Source organism: Lithobates pipiens, unplaced genomic scaffold, assembly GCF_037356315.1.
Source record: "Lithobates pipiens isolate NorthernLeopardFrog02 unplaced genomic scaffold, aLitPip1_a1.2 Scaffold_19, whole genome shotgun sequence".
NCBI classification, from domain to species: Eukaryota; Metazoa; Chordata; class Amphibia; order Anura; family Ranidae; genus Lithobates; species Lithobates pipiens.
The window spans coordinates 382,088,525-382,110,125 of record NW_027507764.1 but is presented as its reverse complement, the minus strand read 5'-3'; the positions used below and the strand labels follow the sequence as shown (position 1 = coordinate 382,110,125).

Below are 21,601 nucleotides of genomic sequence, written 5' to 3'. Positions count from 1 at the left end.
CGCCGATTTTTTTCGGCGTTGGGGTTCCCCTTTAAGCCCATTCCAGGCGGCGGAGCCCGCGACGTCTCCTTCGCGGGCCCCGCCTACCTGTACACGCGCTCGAAATGGGCGGATTTGCCTCCTCCTTACGTGGGCGAGTCCGTTCATTTCAAAAGTTGAGCGAACTGTTTGGCAAACAGTTTGCTGAAACAGTCCGCTCGTGTGTGGGCAAGTCCGCTCATGCAAATTTTGAGCGGACTGTTTGCCGAAACTGTTTGACGAACAAGGTTGGGCAAACAGTCCGCGCGTGTGTACGCGGCCTTAGAGAGTCTACAAACTGTGGTGCAAATCATAAAAAATTGATCACACCTGAACTACTGGTGGCCTCATTTCTTGCGACCCGAACAAGCCAGGACAGTACAAATACCCCCCAAATTACCCCTTTTTGGATAGTAGACATTCCAAGGTATTTAGTAAGAGTCATGGTGAGCTTTTTGGTGTTGTAATTTTTTCGTACAATTCTTTGAAAAATGAAGATATTTTATTTATTTATTTTTTCTACACAATTCTCATTGTAATAGGTTATTTCTCTCACGTGAAATGTGTATGCCACAAATAATGTCCCAAAATAAATTCTGCTACTCCTCTTGAGTATTACGATACCACACGTGTGGGACTTTTTCACAGCCTGGCCAGAGAGGCCCAACATGCAGGAAGCGCCATCATGTGTTCTAGGAGCATAAATTACACATCTAACTTGTTGACTACCTATTACACTTTTGAAGGCCCTGGAGCACCAGGACAATGATACGTGACACTGACGTGGCACTGATGGCAGATGGCAGTGATATGTGGCACTGCTGATGCATGACACTGATGACAGATGGCACTGATACGTGACACTGATGACAGATGGCACCAATATGTGGCACTGATGACAGATGGCACTAGTACATGGCACTGATGACGGATGGCACTAATATGTGGCACTGATGACACCTGACACTGATGACAGATGGCACTGATACGTGGCACTGACACTGATAACAGATGGCACGTGACACTGACAAGTGGCACTGATTTGTGGCCTTGGGGACAGGTGGCACTGATAGGTGGTACTGAGGACAGATGGCACTGATAGGTGGCACTGGGGACAGGTGGCACTGACAGGTGGCACATGAGACAGATGGCACTGATAGGTGGCACTGGGGACAGGTGGCAGTGGGGACAGGTGGACATGTGTATGTGTGTTTCACTGTGTGAACTTACTTTTCACTGACACAGCTGCAGCACGGAAGCTCTCCCTCCTCACACGCTGTGTCTGTGTGAGGAGGGAGAGCCGGCGATGAAAGATGATCTCATATGTTTACATATGAGATCACCTCCCATTGGACACACCGATCGAGTACCAAATGGCCGCAGTGATTGGCCATTTAGTGCGATCTGTGATTGGCTGTGTCCAAGGGACACGGCCAACAAAGAACTTCCCTGATGCGCGTCCGTGGCAGCGCGCAGAGGGGAAGTAAAAGGAGGACGTCCAGGGACGTCCACCCGGCAGTTAGCGTCCGTGCTGTAGCTGTCTTTTGGCTATAGCGTGGGCACGAAGTGGTTAAATAAAAATGTTGCCTTCATACATACCTTATTTAAGTGATTCTATATGCAATGCAAAAAGGCCTTGGCTGGTGGGAGAGCGCTGTATATAACTTCCTGAAATCATCTTAGCACCCCTCCACAGTGCTCCCTTCAAATACCCTCAGCCCTGAGGCAAGCAGTGGGCGGGCTCTTGGGATAAGTTTTACAGATATTAAAATACCTTGACAGGGGGGGCAGTCAAGAGGAGTGAGTAATCCTAGGGATATTACATTTGCATTCAGATTGCTCTAGGTACAGAGAAGATATGATGCTGAGCCTTTCATGATTGAAGAATAAAAATGCAATGAATGAAAGAGGCAGGCCAAGGACAGTCAGGCTGGAGAGGTAAGTTCTAAATGATGCAGGACAGTCAGGAAATGTGGCGGGTTTTGTCTGACTTGCTGCAGCTTTTGGCATACACTGTGAAAAGCTTAGTGTCCAGTGAAATCAGTCAGCATTTTCAGTACCGGGGATGAGCCTGTATAACCTTGCTAAACTAAAGCTAAGGCTGGAATTCAGCTTTAATGTAAAGCTTGAGAATGGTTGGATGCTAGCAAGCAGTCTGACCACTGAAAATAATTTTAATGTTCAACAATTTTTTTTTTAAACAGTAAAAAAAATTTGTTTGTTTAAATGATTAGATGTTAAATATTATTATATATTGAAGCGTTTGTTAACCCCCCCCCCCCCCAGCCCCCAAAAAATAATGGATCCTGCTCCTTTAAAGCATGTTATGTGACACAGTGCTTGTCCTGTGTCGTTTGGTTCCCTGTAACACCTAAAAAACCTGGCTGATCCTGCCAGATTCTCGCCACCCCTCTAAACTGACCACGGTGCATCATGGCTGCTGAGACCAGAAACTGTCAGTTTACGTGCCTCTGTCTTCAGCAGCCTGCTATCTGCTCTCCACTCTGCTCCTGTGTCCTCCTCCCCCCTTCCCTCTCGGTCTGTGTGTGAGACGGCTCTCCCCACCTCCTGCTTCTCTCATAACACTTACCTGTATACACCATCAGCACTGCCTCCTATTGCAGTGTCCCCCTCTGTGAATGATTTATAAATGCTGTAAATACCTAATTTCACAGCTGAGATTGCGATCACATGACCAGCCAGCTCTCTCCTCCTCCTCTTCTACCCTCCAGACTGACATCAGCAGGGGGATCTCAGCCCCTCCCGCTGTATCTCTCAGAGCAGGAAAGGAGAAAGCTGGCCAATCATGTGGTCTCAATCTTGGTAGTGAAATGTATTTATATTTCCAGTATTTATTTTTCTAAATCACACACAGAGGGGGATACTACAGTAGGAGGCAGTGCTGATGGTGTATACAGGTTAGAGTGGCTTAACAACCACTTTAAATATTTAATTACATTTTATAATAAAAAAATGCTCAACAAATTTTGCCTGTTTGCCATATTGTCTGAGAAGTACACACAACAGAACTCCAGGTTTTTCTGTCAGGGAGTAGTACAGTAGATCCTCTACATATAAACGCTCAACCTGCAAACTTTTGCAGATGCGAACAGGTGTTTGCATGTCCAATTGTGTAAAGCTGGCTACACACAGTTGTGTTTTTTTTGTTTTTGTTCCATCCAGCGAGCTGAATAAAAGAAAACCCGACAGATCAACTAACACAAGCAGTGTTTTTGCTGGGCATTAAATACATTTAAGTTTTTTCCATGACAGAAGCTAAAATACAATATTTTTCTACCCTTGATGCCCATCAGTACATTTGTACTGCAACAGAGTTTGGCCTAAAGTAGGGATGCACTGATACCAGTTTTTTTAAAGACTGGCTATGAGTACCGATACTTTTCCTCAAGTACTCGCTGATACCAGTTACACATAATAATACCCCCCGCGTGCACGCCGGGAGTCCCATACGAGCAGCCAGCACGCCTGGCGGCTGGTTGGGGCCCTGGACACAGCCAGAAGCAGCTTTGATCGGGTCTCGGATCTAGTAACTCGGAATCGATGTCATGACATCACTTCCGGTTTAATGGAGCCTTAAAGGCGGAAGATTTAAAAAAAAGTCAGTATTCAAAACCGCTAAACTTGATGTTTTGGATGCTTTTAAGTACAAAGGAGGGATTTAGGATACTATAGACCCCAGATCCCTCCAAAAAAATACTTGACACCTGACCAGTTTTTAAAGGCAGTGTAAAAAAAAAGGCAAAAAAAGCAAAGTGCCCCATCCCTCTGTGTTTGCATGCAGAAGTGAACATATGTAAGCCGTGCCTGCAAATGTAAACAGTGTTCAAACCACACATGTGTGGTATTGCTGCAATTGTTAAAGTGAGAGCAATAATTCTAGCACTAGACCTCCCCTGTTACTCCAAACAGGTAACTGTTAAACATTTTTAAAATGTCACCTATGAAGATGTTTAAATAACATAGTCCATTTCATAACGTTAGGTATGTTTTTGCTTGGCTTAACATAATCTCTCACATTATACAAAAAAAAAGGATTAACTTTACTGTTTTTTTATTTATTTTTATTTGTGAAAGTGTATTTTTTTCCCCCAAAAATTTGTTTAAAAGACCACTGTGCAAATACATTGTAAGCAACAAGTGTCGGAAAATTGTATCAAATACTTACTGTCATTTCCCTTTCCTGACGCCAAAACCATGGCAGCATACTAGTGATAGAGCTCCGTCTCATGATCCCTCCCTCAGGACCAATTAATAGCATAAATAATGGCATAGCTAGCCACCACCCCAATCTTTGTAACAAGCCACATACCGAAACGTACTATACAAGGTGGGTCCATATGCTGCCTTGGTTTGGCGTCAGGAAAGGATAATTACATAAAGGGAACTTAATTGCGCAACCTAAAAATACAGGTGGGTAGTCTTATCCCCACATGAACACCTGGATATTCAAATGAGCTGTTGTGAACAACACTTCTAATAATCCAAAAAAACTGTGAATAAATTGTGATACTTCTAAAAAATAAAGTATAAATATTATAGTGAATTCATAAATTGGCCAATACATATGTATGAAAGTTCATGATATCCAGAGACCTTGTAATGAGAGGAAATAATCCACTACAACAAATAGTCACTATTGACATCACAAATTTCTTTCAACTGTAGCCAAGGTATCCGACATTGAAATTATGTAGCAAAACTTCGTAGCAAAATTTATCCTTCTTCCTTCATATAACACCACCATACACTGATTATGCAGACATCAGCCAGACCAAAGAAATTAGATCAAAGGCCGCTTACCAGAACCATGAGATAAGTCGCATAAAGATATGAGGGTGACCCCTCCACACTGGGCAATACTTGATCATGATTCCTCAGTACAGATCATCCAATCCTTGGATAAGCAGCAGCCGCCCACTCCTCAGCTGCACAGCGGTCTTGTCCTCAGTCAGCGTTGGTCCGCGCACTGCACTCCCTGTATTTCAGAGACTTAGTAATTACTGATGGGTTATAGGGTATCACTAGATTGGACACTGGCACACCCTAGACAGGAAGTTCAATCCCCCATGTAACCCCTCCCCCTACTGGAGGTACCTCTGTTTTTTCGCCAGTGTCTTAGGTGTTCGTCACGAGTAAAGATGTGCTGTGCTGAGCTCCGCTGGAATATCCTTACTGGGGCCAGCTATGCAACCGGATCCATTCAAAGTGTCTTTTTCCAGGCCGAATTGGATGGTACCCGCGCCTCGCGTCCGAAGAAACAAGGTTTTACCTGTAACGCTTCTCTTTTTAGAGAGCTGGACCCTGGGACCCAGTATTTGTTTTTTTCAGCCATATTCCTGGCAGGGTGCTTTACGGGCCCAGAACTGCGGATCCCCTATTCAAGGGGGCCCCAGTCTCTGAAGGTTTTTCTCCTAACGGAGCCCACCATGAGAGGTGAAGATTGGGTCTGTTATTCAGACCCTGCAGCTGGAGAAGGGACCTCTTCAGCTTCTCAGGATGAGAAGATGTTGGTGCAAATTCTTGCTGGATTGGTCCGTTCCATGTTTGTTACCCTTACCTGAGTCAGTTAAAGAACCCACTTCTTCTCTGGGTTCACTGAAACCTCCTCAAACTACACATGCTTTTCCTGTTCATGGTTTGCTGGAAAAGCTTATCTATTCTGAGTGGGATCACCCAGATAAACATTTTTTTTTTCCTCCTAAAAAGTTTTCTACACTTTATCTTATGGAGGAAAAATTTACTAAGATGTGGGGTCTACCGGCAGTTGACGCCGACAAAAGCCTGACTTGTCCTGTTGACAACGCTCAGATGCTTAGGGATCCAACTGATAAGAAAATGGAATTCCTATTAAAAAAAGTTTTCTCCTTGGCTGCTTCAGTAGCTCAACCTGCAGTGGCAGCAATTGGAGTCTGTCAATATTTGAGAGACCATGTTAAACAGGTGCTTAAAGCTTTACCTGAACAGCAAGCCCGGGGGTTAGCTAACCTACCAGCAGCTTTTGTGTTTTGCTGTTGATGCTATCAGAGATTCTATCCTTCAGACCTCTCGCCTTACGCTTGGATTGGTACACATGCGTAGAATTTTACAGCTGAAAAATTGGTCAGCCGAATCACCATGTAAGAAACTCCTGGCGGGATTTCCCTTTCGTGGTGCAAAACTGTTTGGAGAGGATTTGGACAATTATATCCAAAGGATATCTAGTGGGAAAAGCACCCTTTTACCAGTCAAGAAAAGGAGTAAACGTCCCTCCTTTAAACGGTTGCTTTCTTCAGTGCCAGGGTCATCAGCCTCCAGGCAGTCACAACGGCCTCCTCCGTCAGGCTCAAAGGTTAAAACTCCGAGTCAACCCCAGGGACAAAAGAAGTCCTGGGGGAGAAGGTCTTCAAGACAAAACGCTAAGACCTCCTTATGAAGGGGCGCTCACTCACTCGAGTGGGGGGAAGGCTACTAAAGTTCTCAGAGCTCTGCCAGGAGGAATTTCAGGATAAATGGGTAGTCTCCGCAATAATTCTAGGTTACAAACTAGAATTCCGAGATTCTCCTAGTTTCCTCAGATCAAATGTACCCAGAGACCCAGAGGAAAAGAAGTCTCTCCTTCTAGCGTTGGATAGACTATTGTCGCAAAAAGTTATCATGGTAGTTCCCATGCAAGAGCAGGGAATGGGGTTTTATTCAAACCTTTTCACGGTACCAAAGCCAAACGGAGATGTCAGACCCATTCTAGATCTCAAAGATCTAAACCGATTTCTAAAGATACGTTCCTTTCGCATGGAATCGATCCGATCGGTAGTCTTCTGGCGTCAATAGACATCAAGGATGGGTACTTGCATGTACCTATTTTCCCTGCTCATCAAAAATTCCTGCGCTTCGAAGTAGAAAAACGCCACTTTCCATTTGTAGCTCTGCCTTTCGGGCTAGCTACTGCACCTCGGGTGTTTACAAAGATCTTGGCCCCTCCTCTGGCCAGATTAAGGGCCCAAGATATAACAATAATAGCATACCTAGACAACTTTCTCTTGATAGGCCGTTCGGTACCCCGCCTGGACCAAAATTTGATCACCACAATCAACTACCTGGAATGCCTAGGTTGGGTCCTCAACTTAGAGGAGTCTTCTTTAGAACCAGTAAGAAGACTAGAGTATTTGGGTTTGGTCATAGATACAGCCCAGCAGAGGGTATTCCTACCCCAAGCAAAGATCAGTGCTATAAGAGAACTGATTCAGGTAGTCAGGGCAAAGAAGGGTCCTTCTATTTGTCTTTGTATGAGGTTGTTGGGGAAGATGGTGGCTTTATTCGAAGCAGTTCCCTACGCTCAGTCTCATTCAAGGCTACTGCAAAACAGTATCCTATCGGCCTGGAACAAGAAGGTTCAAGCGTTGGATTTTCCGATGCATCTGTCACCTACAACACGTGGGAGCCTCAGCTTGTGGTTGATACCCGAAAATCTGCGGAAAGGAAAGTCCTTTTTACCAGTTACCTGGACAGTGGTAACAGCAGATGCCAGTCTTTCGGGTTGGGGGGCAGTCCTGGAACAGTCGACTGTCCAAGGGAGATGGTCCAAGACCGAGAGGGCCTTACCCGTCAACATTCTGGAGATCCATGCGGCGTATCTAGCCCTAAAAGCCTGGACACTCAGGTTACAGGGTTGCCCTGTCAGGATCCAGTCCGACAATGCCACAGCAGTGGCTTATATAAAATACCAAGGGGGCACCAAGAGTTGTGCAGCTCAGGGAGAAGTAAACCAGATCTTAAGCTGGGCAGAAAGACATGCCATGCATATCAGCAGTCTTCATTCCGGGGGTAGAGAACTGGTAGGCGGACTACTTGAGCCACCAGCAGTTAGTCCCAGGGGAATGGTCTCTTCACCCCGACATCTTCTTCGCCATATGCCAGATATGGGGGGTTCCAGATGTAGATCTCTTTTGCGTCCAGGTTCAACAACAAGGTCGACAACTTTGTGTCCAGAATAAGGGATCTTCTTGCATGCGGGACAGATGTGTTTGGTAACTCCATGGCATCAGTTCTCTCTGAGTTATGCATTCCCTCCTATTCTGCTCCTGCCAAGACTTATTTGCAGGATCAGACAGGAGAAGAAGTTGGTGCTTCTGGTGGCCCCAGCGTGGCTCAGAAGAGCTTGGTATGCAGAAATAGTGAAGATGGCGGTAGGCTCTCCTTTGACCCTACCGTCCCGTCCATCCTACCTTACAAGCACTAAATTTAATGGTTTGGCTATTTAAACCCACATTCTGAAGAATCATGGGCTTTCGGACCCTGTGATATCTACCTTGATTAATGCAAGAAAGCCAGCTTTCAGAATGATTTAGCACAGAGTCTAGAAAGCATATGTCTCCTGTTATGAATCCAGGGGTTGGCACCCCAGAAAATGTCATAAGCAGATTCCTCAAATTTCTGCAAAATGGGTTAGAGAGGAAACTGCCCTTGAGTACCATCAAGGGTCAAGTCTCAGCCTTATCGGTTCTGTTTCAACGTCCAAAGTTTTATACAAGGGGTAACGCGCCTTAATCCTCCAGTTAGGGTGCCTCTGAACCCCTGGGATTTGAATTTGATTCTGTCAGCTTTACAGAAGCATCCTTTTGAACTGATACATCAAATTCCCTTAGTTATGTTGACAAGGAAATACATTTTTCTGGTGGCCATTTCTTCTCCTAGAAGAGTATCAGAATTAGCTGCCCTCTCTTGTAAAGAACCTTATCTGATAATGTACAAGGATAGAGTGGTGTTACGCCCTCATCCTAGTTTTATACTGAAGGTGGTCTCAGGTTTTCATCTAAACCAAGATATTGTTCTGCCTTTCTTTTTTCCAAATCCCTGCTCTATGGAAGAGAAGTCACTACATTCTTTGGATGTAGTGAAAGCAGTCAAAGCCTATCTGGAAGCGACTGCTCAGGTTCACAAAATGGATGTTTTGTTCGTATTGCCAGAGGGTCCTTAGAGAGGACAGGCAGCATCGAAATCGACCATTACTAAATGGATTTGACAAGTAATTGTTCAAGCTTATGATTTGAAGCAAAAGATTCCGCCTTTTCAGATCAAGGCGCACTCCACTAGGGCTATTAGTGCTTCGTGGGCAGTGCATCACCTGGCCTCCATGGCTCCCTGGTCATCAGTCCATACATTCACCAGATTTTATCAGGTGGATGTGAGAAGCCATGAGGACATCGCCTTTGGGCGTAGTGTGCTGCAGGCAGCGGTACAGGGTCCTCAGGTCTGAATACACCCGGTGTTGTGTGGTTCCCCTCCCCTCAGATAGCATTGCTCTGGGACATCCCATCAGTAATTACTGAGTCTCTGTGTCCCGTGATGTACGAGAAAGAAACTAGGATTTTTATAACAGCTTACCTGTAAAATCCTTTTCTTTTGAGGTACATCACGGGACACAGAGGTCCCTCCCCTCTTCTAATACACTTACATTGCTTTGATACAAAACTGAGGTACCTTCAGTAGGGGGAGGGGTTATATGGGGGATTGAACTCCCTGTCTAGGGTGTACCAGTGTCCAATCACCTAGTGATACCCTATAACCCATCAGTAATTACAGAGTCTCTGTGTCCCATGATGTAACTCAAAAGAAAGGGATTTTACAGGTAAGCTGTTATAAAAATCCTATTTTTATTTAAAATGTAATCAAATATTGGATTGTTCTTCTCCCAAAGTCTAAAGATAAGGCACCCAGATCTACCATATAATGCCTTAGGAAGGTATTTTGAAAAGACTATGAAGCTGCTCTGCAGACGGTCTCCATTGACGCATTTGAAAGGGCCGCCCACAAGGCTGCTACCGCCCTGTTAGAGTGTGCAGTCACCGTTGGGGAGTTGACACCCTCTTGCCCTGTATGCTCTGTTAATAAGCTTGATGATCCAGCTCGCCAAGGTTCTTGAGGTAGCCTCCTTTCCTTTGTGTTTTCCCACTGGGATTATGAAGAGCTTATCCGAGCATCTGAAGGGAACCGTAGCCGATGAGTATTTCCTTAAGGTTCTTGAAACATCCAGCTCGTGCAGTCTGCCCGAATCTTCTTCTGGGAAGTTTGATGAAATGTAGTTGCTATTTTTGGCACAAAATGGTCTACTGGACGAAGTTCGACTCAATCTGGGAAAAAGGTAATATGCCTATCTGATGCTCCCAGGGCCTGAAGCTCAGACAATCTCCTACCCGAAGTGATGGCCGTGAGAAAAAACGCTTTATTTTGTGTTATGTCCCACAATGAACACTGCTCAGTCTGATTTTGAGTGAGCTATTTGAGAGAGTGCAGGCTAAAGCCCATGTCCCGTCTTGATTGAAGAAAATCTAGGACAGCTGAAAATGAAGGTGCAGAAGGATCCAGTTCCCATCCCACCAGGAAATTTGAAAACTTGTCCCAAACCTCGGTGTATACTTGATTCGTGGAAGGTTTTCTGTCTCTTAATAGAGTAGAGACTACCCTAGAAGAGGCTATGCTCTCTAGCTTCCTCTTCTGAACAGCCATGCTCGCAGCTTCAGTCTGTGCATACACGTATCCTTTAAGCCTCCCTGAATCAGAAGGCGTGGGAACACCGGGAGGGGTACTGGTTGTTGTACGTTGAGATGGACTGCCAGCGGAACCAAGGGTCTCCGCGGCCAAAATGTAAGAATCGTCATGACCATCATGTTCTCCTTCAGCAGCCTCAAGAGGAATCTCATTATCAGATAAACCGGGGAAAAGGCGTAGGCTAGGGCACAGTTCCAAGGTGCAACTAGAGCATCCGTCCCCTCCACCTGAGCATGCGGAACCCTGGATAGAAATCTCAGGAGTTTGCAATTTCTGGGAGAAGCAAAGAGATCCATTTGGGGTTTTCCCCACATGTGAACCAGTTGAGTAAAGACTGTGGGTGTAGAGACCACTCGTTGTGGTCCGGAAATGCGCAAGAGAGGTGGTCTGCCTGCTGATTCAGCTTCCCAGGCAGATAGACTGCCCTTAGAGCCTGAACGTGATTTTCTGCCCAGGACATGATGGGCTCTACCTCCTTCAACAAGACGCTGCTGTTGATAACTCTCTGGCATTGTATATAAGCAACCGCCACCCTGTTGTCCATCTGCATCGTGACCGGTTTGCCCTGGATCTTGTTCTGTAAGGCCTTGAGCGCCAAGAATGCTGCTCAAACTTCTAGTACATTCAAGACTATGCCTTTTGGCTAGGAATCTCCACCTGCCCTGAACAGACTGTCCGGCACAGTGTGCCCTCCAGCCGACCTAGCTGGCATCTGTTATAACAATGGTCCAGTCTAATGGACCTAAGGAGCGCAAGTTCTTCAGAGTCTCCAGCCACCACTATAGGCTCCTCCTCATGCTAAAAGATACTGTTATCAGTTGTGTTAGGACCCACAACTGATAAACTCCACTGTGCAAGGAGCCCTTGCTGGAACTGCTGCATGTGCCAATGAGCATGGGAATGCACGAGAACATGGTGCCCAACAGACTGAGACACTGGGATGCTGACAGGTGGATGGATGTTGCCACTCTCAGGACCCTGTTCCTGTCTGTCAATGCCTTTGCTGGCGGGATTGAGATCTAGGCATTGGTCATATTGAAGAGAGTGCCCCCAGGTATACCAGTTGCTAGGTTGGGGCAAGCTTGCTCTTCTTGATGTTGATCATCCAACTGGACTTCTGTAAGGTGTTGATAAGGATCTCCCTGTGTGTCAGAGGTTCTCTCCAGTCCCTGGTCAATAGGACATCATCTATATAATGACCCAAATACCCTGCACTTTGAGCGGGGCTAATACTGCAATGAGAGCCTTTGTAAATGTTCTTGGGGATATAAATAGGCTGAAGGGCAGGCTAGTAAATTGCAGGTGTGTGCGACCAATGGCAAACCAGAGATACTTCTGAAAAGAGGGCAGGCTTGTGACATGCAGATAGGAGTCCTGTAGATCCAAGTAAAGCATCCAATCGCCTGGTTGTACTGCCTGGATGATTGTTGGAATGGATTCCATCTTGAATCTCTCCAGAAGGGTAAAGCGGTTTAGCCTTTTTAGATCTATCGCTAGACGCCAGCTTCCATCCTTTTTGCAGACCATGAACAGGGTGGAGTAAAACCCGGTATATCTTTCTGAAAACGGAACTTGTATCACGGCTTGCTGTGCTTGCAAGGTTTGTACATATTGTAGCAGAACTGTTGCCTTCTTTGGTGCCTTCGGGAATCCTGGTGGGGGAGAAATGATCCGGAGGAAGGGCACTGTGAAATTGCCAGAAATGGCCCGGGTGACTGCTGCCTTCACCCATAGATCTGTGCAATTCTCCCCCCAGACAGCCGCAAAAAGTGTCAGCCTGGATCCTACTGCGAATGTCTGGTGTTGTACACCGTCAAAAGGGTTTGGTAGGCTTGTGCAGGACTTTCATGGCTTTTTACCTGTGTGCCCTGAGGAAGGTAGATTGGGTACTCTTCCATCCACCACCTGACTCTTTTGTTTGTCCTGTTGGATCTCTGCTCCCTGAACCTGAAGGAATGAGACCCCCCCCCCCCCCACCACCACCACCGATATTCTTGAGATGGCCGTTTCCATCTTACTGCCAAATAAGGCTTTGCTGTCGAAAGGGAAAATTCTATTTCAATGATGCATCAGTGGCCCAAGTTTTTAACCATAGGGCCCTTTTAACTGTGATAGAGTGTAGCATAGCCCTGGCTGTACATTTGATTGTGTCTATAGCCACTTCACCAATGAAATTGGATGACACCTTGAGTTCTTCTAGAGACTGAATAATATCAGCTCTTGGAACCCCTCTTTTATGGCTGACTCAACACTTTGAATCCAAATCTTCAAGTCGCTGGCCACCGATGTGAGGGCTACAGCTGGACGACAGGCTGCCCCAGCTGCTTGATAGATTCTCTTTAAATCTAGATCTATGCTCCTGGACATTGCTTCTTTAACCACTTCAGCCCCAGAAGATTTGGCTGCTCAATGACCAGTCGATTTTTTTGCAGTACGGCACTGTCGTTTTACCTGACAATTGCACGGTCATGTGACGCTGTACCCAAACAAAATTGACGTCCATTTTTACCCACAAATAGAGCTTTCTTTTGGTGGTATTTTATCATCTCTGCGTTTTTTTTTTTTTGCACTATAAACAAAAAAAGAGCGACAAATATTTTATTTCCCTGAAAAATGACCCAAAAGGTTGGCCACCTACCTTAAGAGTTGAGGGTCTTGTGTAAATGGTGACTGACTCATGGCTGGCGGCTAAGTGGGAGTGGCCAGCTGTAAAAAAGGGAAAGCTAGGAAGAGAAGGACAGCATTTAGAGAATACACAAAAAATAAAAATAGATACAATCCACAGGAGAGAAGTCTGCCTAACAAATTGAGGCTAGTTGTCTGCCTTTCATTCTAAGCAGACTAAGCCTATTAACCACTTAAGGACCGGGCCTATTTTTCAAACTTGTTTACAAGTTTAAAATATTTTTTTTTTTTTACTAGAAAATTACTTGGAACCCCCAAACATTATATATATATATATATATATATATATATATATATATATATATATATATATATATATATATATATATATAATAATAATTTTTTTTTTTTTCTAACACCCTAGAGAATAAAATGGTGGTCGTTGCAATACTTTTTGTCACACTGTATTTAGCGCACTTTTTTTGAAAAAAAATATTTTTTCATTAAAAAAATAAGACAGCAGTAAAGTTAGCCCATTTTTTTTTCAAATTGTGAAAGATATTACACCGAGTAAATTGATACCCAACATGTCGTGCTTCAAAATTGCGCCAGCTCCTGGAATGGCGACAAACATTTACCCTTAAAGATCTCCATAGGCGACGTTTAAAAAATTCTACAGGTTGCATGTTTTGAGTTGGAGGAGGTCAATAATTATTGCTCTTGCTCTAACGATCAACGATAAATAAAATGTAAAAAACAAAACAAATTGTCCCTTTTTAAGAGCTATGGGCGGAAGTGAAGTTTTGATGTCGCTTCCGCCCTGCAATGGTATGGAGCCGAGTGGGAGGGCAACCTTCCCCTCACTCGGCTCCATACCACAGAGGGGACATGACCAGATTGCCTCTGCTGCTGCCGGCGGCTGTGGTAAGCAGCAGAGGGCAGAGGGGGTCCTCTTCCGCCACCGATAAAAGCGATCTCGTGGTGAATCCGCCACAGAGACCACTTTTATCTGAAAACGGATCGCCCGCTGAAGAAGAGGATACCGGGGTTATGGCATCTAGCTGCTGCCATAACAATAATCCTCTTCAAATTGCCAATGTATAATGAAACGGGCAGTCCGTAAGTGGTTACCCATACGCCCACTTGCTGGCAAAATACCAAGCTTTTGCCCACACCTAAGATGTCGGATGGAGTCTCCACCAGCCATTGAGCATGCTCAAACCGGTGCATCCCGATGATGTCATCACAGGGCCCCCTAGTAAGAAAAGGATCACAGAGCGGCCGCGCTAGGCCTATAAGGTGGATGGAGCAGCCAAGCAAAACGCTTGCTCCATCCCCCAAATGCTGAGCCACCGCCAGGGACCTGAGAGGGAACGAAAAAAGAAAAAGTAAAGACAAACAGGGAACAAAATAAAAATAAAAGGGTCAGCATACCCTAAATAGCACAAGTGGCCAAAACAAACAAAATAAAAGCAATAGCTGCCCCCCCCCCCCCCCCCCACACACACACACCTCTGCCCACAATCACTTAGTAAATGGCAGATTTTGTTTCTAGTGAGCAAACACTGCAGGCCCCATCAAGACCCTGAGAAGGGGCTCCCTAGGCTATAGCGCATTTAGCAGCTCAAGCTTGGGACCTCTTACTGGGAGAAGCTCAACCCAGCCGGATGCTGCACGGAGGTAGAGGTGGGGACAAAACACTGCTTACGTCATCACTGGTGCGTTAAGGTATGGGGAAAAAGAAGAAGAATGGGGTGGCAGATAACTATACCTTAATTTATGCTATTCACTGGTCCTGAGGGAGTGGTCAAGAGGAGGAGCTCTATCACTAGTATGCTGCCATGTTGGCGTCAGGAAAAAATTTTTACAGGTAGGATTTACATGCAAGTTCAACCACCCATGTCTTTGGATCTACTCAACATTTTGATTTTCCATCCATTGAAAGTAACTTCTGCATTTTTTTCTAACATATGCTTGGTTGTTCTAATTACACAGGTTTAAAATATTATGTTGTTTAAAAACGAGGGATTGACATTTTTTAATTAACTTTTTTTTTGTTTAAATCAGTATTTTAATTTTTACTGAAATCCTTTTTATAACTGCAGGCATAGGCTTCACTTTATTTGTCAAAGTAATGATGAGAATTAAGAAAAAATATATTTGAAAACACTCATATAATTGTAGTAATAACATTGCATTTAAAAATGCCTTCTGCATTTCAAACTTTTTTTTTCCAGGCAATATTAAACTATTCATGTCAGTTTCTAGGTCTTCTGCACAGCTTTTTAATCTGACCTAATTACAGTCGTTGTAATTGCTGATAGCAGACAGGACCACTATTGTCATCCACCCACAGCTACTGGGAACAGAATATATGGTGGTTATTATGATGCTTTATTTTTGTCATTTTACAAAGTCTCTCTGATTCCCATGGAACAATATATTGATTCTTTTTATTTATGCACATGTCCCCAAAATAATGACTATTGTGGGTAGACCAATACATCCAATTTGCTGAAAAAAGCAAGGGGTTAGAGGTGAAAATTACGAATTTTGCTTGGTTTCAGAGCACTTTTCAGAAATTAATTCTGCTTATTGTGTCAGCATCACCTAGGCCTTTTCTTTAAGCATATCTGTTTATATTCCATGATTATGACCTGTGTTTCAGCACCAGACTAACAAAATGGAAGTTGGGTATTGCTTGGGATGTGTTCAGGTGCCTTTAATATTAAAATAGGACAGTTGTATTATGATATATTACTTAAACCAAGGGTTTTGTAATTGTAATACCTTGTACACACGGTCGGACATTCCGATAACAAAATCCATCAGATTTTTTCTGGTGGATTTTGTCCGAAACTTGTGTTGCATACACATGGTCGGACAACGTTGTTGGAAAATCTGATCGTTCGGAATGTTGTGATGTTCCTTGCGTACGATGGGACTACGTAGAGGCTAGTAGCCAATAGCTTTGGTCTTGTAATTTGATCTGAGCATGCGTGGCACTTTGTCCGTCGGAATTCTCTACAAACGATTGGAAAAAGTCAGATCGGATTTTTTTGTCTGAAAAATGTTAGATCCTGCTCTCAAATTTTTCCCGTCAGAATTTCCAATGGAAAAAGTCTGATAGAGACCACACACACAATCGGATTTTCCGACAATATGATCCGATTGGACCTTTTCCATCGGAATATCCGACCATGTGTACAGGGCATTAGAAGGAAACCTAGGCCCCTGTATTCATTACTTGAACTGTTGTGATTGTGAGCAATGTTATCTGGGAGGTTCAGCAGAACATTTGTGTTCTACGTTCTTTTGCTTGTCTGTGCAAATTGAAGCCCAGCAATTTGTATTTCCCCCAAACTTGCAGAGCATACTGCAGGTATTATCAAAGGTGACCATCGGGTTTGGTTGTATCAATCCTTGTGCTTATTAATTCTGGACACCTTACATATGCAGTACAGTATGACCAACCTACAGATCTCATGAGAGAAGCCTTTTCCAGCCTGGGCATTAGTGTTTCACCAGTTGCCTGGGCAGATTGCTCAGTCTCTTCAGCGTTTTAAATGCTGAAGAACAGATAAATGTATACCTTGTAGTTGGTATAGCTGATCATGGGCTCAGTGTCTTCTTATGCTCTAGCTGTTTTTATTCAATACCTTGAATCTTCTAGTTCTAACCATACTGGAGACATGATTTAATCTTTTTTGCTTAATCATAAAATGTTAATCACGTGATCAATGGTTTAGGGGTGCATAGGTCAAGCTTCTGCAGACAAGCCCTCCATCTTTCTGCCCATGCCTTCATACTGGCTGTATATTGCAAGCTGCGGGGCTTGTGAACGAATCCAAAAAGCATACAAGTACACAGTACACATGTTGGTGTAGATATATGGTGTAGAGTCAGTCCATTGGAACCTTTATCTGTATTTTATAGACCATCAACAGGGAAGAGGAAGAAATAAGGCAACTGGATGAATGAGAGGGTAATTAATGGATGGATAGCTGAGCAGGAGAAGGGACCGAGATTTGAATCTATGCAGCTCAGGGAGGTATACACAGGACACAGTGAGGTAGGCAGATCTGCACAGGACACAGTGAGACATGCAGCTGCAGATGAGCATTGTTGACCCTCTTTGCCACTTACAGTGGCTGCTGCATTTCCCACCCCCGGCTTATACTCGAGTCAATAAGTTTTAAGTTTTCCCGTGTTTTTGTGGTAAATTAGGGGCCTCGGCTTATATTCGGATTGACCTATACTCGAGTATATACGGTATGTATAACCTGTTGCCCTGTCACAGAGCTTATACATCTTGACCTTATATCTGGCACATTTGCTGGGAAGATACTGTTTGAAAGATAAGCAGTCAGAAACGTAATCAGGGACACCTTAACGCAGACAACTTGATCGGGAGTAAACAAGGCTGTGAACTGTTAGTTGAAGTGGAGCCGATAGTATCCAAGGTCACCCCCAGGATGACAGAGTTAATTGTTACTGAAATGCATGAACTGCAACATCTGCTTGTATCGTGTCCTGGTCATGGAAGCAGAGAACACAAACATATGGTGATTTGGGTCAGTGGACCAATATGACCGCAACTCACTTTTTTTAGTTACAGTGCCTTTCAAATGTATTCACCCCCTTTTACATGTTTTGTTGCCTCACAACCTGGAATTAACATGGATTGTTTGAGGATTTGCAGAACATGCCCACAACTTTGAAGATTTTTTTTTTTTATTGTGAAGCAAACAACAAATAGGACAAAATAACAGAAAAAGTCAATGTGCATAACTATTCACCCCCCTAAAGTCAATACCTTGTAGAGCCACCTTTTGCGGCTATCACAGCTCAAGTGGCTTTGGGTAAGTCTCTATGAGCTTGCCACATCTTACCACTGGGATTTTGCCCATTCCTCCTTGCAAAACTGCTCCAGCTCCTTCAAGTTGGATGGTTTGCACTTGTGAACAGCAATCTTTAAGTCTGACCACAAATTTTCTATTGGATTGAGGTCTGGGCTTTGACTACTCAAGTGTTGCATTAGCAATGTTTGGGGTCATTGTCCTGCTGGAAGGTGAACCTCCATCCTAGCCTCAAATCACACACAGAGTGGTACAGGTTTTGCTCAAGAATATCCCTGTACTTAGCACCATCCATCTTTCCCTCAACTCTGACCAGTTTCTCTGCCCTGACTGCTGAAAAACATCCCCACAGCATGATGCTGCCACCACCATGTTTCACTGTGGGGATGGTGTTCTTTGGGTGATGTGATGTGTTGGGTTTGCGCCAGACATAGCGTTTTCTTTGATGGCCAGAAATTTCAATTTTAGTCTCATCAGACCAGAGCACCTTCCTCCATACAATTTGGGAGACTCCCGCATGCCTTTTCGTGAACTCAAAACGTGCCATTTTGTTTTGTGCTGAAAGTAATGGCTTTCTTCTGGGCACTCTGCCATAATGCCCAACTCTATGGTGCGTACGGATTATTGTCGCCCTATATACAGATACTGCAGTCTCTGCTGTGGAACTCTGCAGCTCCTCCAGAGTTACCTTAAGTCTATATGTTGCCTCTCTGATCAATGCCCTCCTTGCCCAGTCCGTGAGATTTGGTGTGTGGCCGTATCTCGGCAGGTTTGCTCTTGCGCCATATCCTGTCCATTTAGTTATGATAGATTTGATGGTGCTCCTAGGGATCATCAAATATTGGGATATTTTTTTATAACCTATCCCTGACTTGTACTTCTCAACAACTTTCTCCCTTACTTGTTTGGAGAGTTCCTTGGTCTTCATGGCAGTGTTTGGTTAGTGGTTCCTCTTGCTTAGGTGTTGCAGCCTCTGAGGCTCTTTATAAGAAGGAGCCACCAATTCTGATACCCTTCTTGCAGAAGAAATGGCTACCAGAAAAATGAGCTTCCTTGTCAAAAGGACCAAGGGAATATGTTGTATCGGCTTAAAAGGCTGTTTCTGTAATGCCCACAGAACTAACTTCAAGTCCCCGGGGTTCAGGGGCACTCTAAACTGGATTAAGCCGCATTACCCCCTGTATAAAGCTTCGGACCAAAGAATGAGAAGCAAGTGGACGTTGAAACAAAAAAAAATTCATTGCTTCAGCAATCAGGGCTTCCAATGCACTGTGTGGCCGTGCAGTGCACTGTGGTCATTCGGCAGGCCGAACAAATGGTCGAATGCCCCGATAATTCAGGTGTCCGTCGAACAGCCAATGTTTGGCTCAAACTCATGCTCTGGCCAAACTGTTCACCCAACTCTGTTTGCAAGGTGGCCTTTTTTGCTGCCATCACCTGTGGATGGGAGGGTCTCTGAGATAGCGGCCTTATCATGTAAGAAGCCCTTCATAGTTTTACACAAGGACGAGATTGTCTTGCACCCTCCTTCCTCCCTAAATCCCTAAAGTGATCTCTCCTTTTCACCTCAACCAGGATTTTATTATTTTTTCCTTTTGTTTTTCTCCAAAACATCCCAGGAAATTTAGCAGGAAAGGTGCTTACAATAACCAGAGCTCAGTGTATAAAAAATAACGTTTATTTAAACATCATTGAAATATATTCACATATTAAAAAAATTGCATGCATACTTTTTATATCATACAGTCAGTTCCTGCTTGACATGATTATATTTTAGTGGCTAATTCCCAACATGTTTTGCCCTCTGGGCTTCTTCATTAGTCCATTGCGGGTCAGGTACTTCTCTTAAATAAACATACAGTGTAAGTATACATATCCACAATCAAAAGATTTACATCCAATGCTTCATTCACATGTTTACACCATATTGTAGAATCTATTGTTTGAAAGGATATTACTTTTAAAGGGTTTATTATACGCTACCATCCAACCATCTAATGGGGTTATGCAGTACCACAGAAGTATAGAGACCAGGCTAAGAAAAGATTAGGGAAAAGAGACCAATATAGTGTGTGTGTGTGTGTGTGTGTGCGTGTAAATAGAAATGTATCTCAAGTATAAAAAAAGCCATAAGGGACAATCGGAGCAAAAAGAAATAAAAAAAAAACAGCCAGAAAATGGACACACGAGGGTGGGATGTCCCAGCTGGTATATGGACTTAAACAGCAGTGGGCTGAATAGATGTAATAGTGAGGAAAGGGGGAGTAGTTACAATAAAAAACAGGGATCCCCATCAATAGAAGCAGTTGGCTTTACACAGTGAAGACCATACTGATCACTCTGTCCAGATAGCCTGCAAAACATAACGGCCTTATATCAGATACGTCAATGCATTGAACAGTTGAAGTAAAGCAGTCCTTTCATAGACTGGGAACATACCATCTGCTGTTCTACTCACATATCTCATCCCGCATGACTTCAGCAACATAATGGGCGGATGCCAACTTTATGCAACTTCCACCCGCCCGGCAGGTGACCGCATCGGCCGGATGTGGACGCTTAGATCCGTAGTGCGACTGTACGGGGTCTATGTCGGGCAGTGCTGGAGGATTTTCGCTTGGGTCCTAGTGCTAGGATGCTACGCTACTTAAACCACACCATCTAGTGCTCGGTTGAGCATATTACAATGACAATAAGACAGGACAGAGTAGAAAAGCCTCATTGTTAATACAATGCCATGAAGGTATATATGTTAACCCACCACATACCCTTCAGCGAATATGGCGCTGCTAGTGGAGATATGATTTCCACCAATGCTCTAGGTGTCTGTGCGGTCCTGCTAACATACCCCATCCCAGGAAATTTCTTTACACTGTCCTAACATAGTGTAAAGAAGAGAGTAACCAGCTCAACTCACCACTTTGGATTTCAGCTTTCATCAATGCAATGACTGAATGACTAATGGCTACTTTTTTCTTTTGTACTTTTTAGCTGTAAATGACTCCTGCCCACTATTTCCCTAAGACCAATTAAACACCAGCACTGGATGATGACATGAATTTAGAACTTACAGAAATGTATACAATGATTGTCTGGCTCCGACGAAGCTTGGATGATTAATCATATGCAAGAGAGGGCTAGTTGTATGGATACCATGCCATAATGCCCTAAATGACTCAAAATGTACTCAGTAAAACTTCTAGGAGTTTGTTTTTCTTACATACAATTCATCCTATGTATTTCTCTCAGAATTAGCACTTCGCAGTAATCCTTACTAAAGTTTTACTTCCTTTTATTGTACTCTTCTAGATATGAAGTTGCTCACCAACTCCAGCAACACCAGTCTGCACCTTCTGATGAAACCCCAGTAGATCAGATTCATGTATCCAATCAAATACAGGTGGAAATAGAAGGAACTAATCTACATCAGCAAGCTACACACCAGGAAGCAATTTTACAGCTAAGCCCACAGCCAGATATGGATACGGTTTCACCTGCTCTAGAGCAGACGCTTGCTGAACAACCTCTACATACTGAAGAAGGTGAGCATTTAT

The 21,601-nt window shown here is 44.1% G+C and overlaps 1 protein-coding gene across 1 annotated transcript in view; it reads left to right on the top strand.

Annotated features, from left to right (window-relative positions):
- ZNF236 (zinc finger protein 236) overlaps window positions 1–21,601 on the top strand; it is a 336,247-nt gene that overhangs the window by 134,636 nt on the left and 180,010 nt on the right. The window contains exon 15 of the mRNA XM_077492345.1: window positions 21,357–21,589. Within this exon, the coding sequence (XP_077348471.1) occupies window positions 21,357–21,589 (233 nt within the window). The remainder of the gene's footprint in view (window positions 1–21,356; window positions 21,590–21,601) is intronic.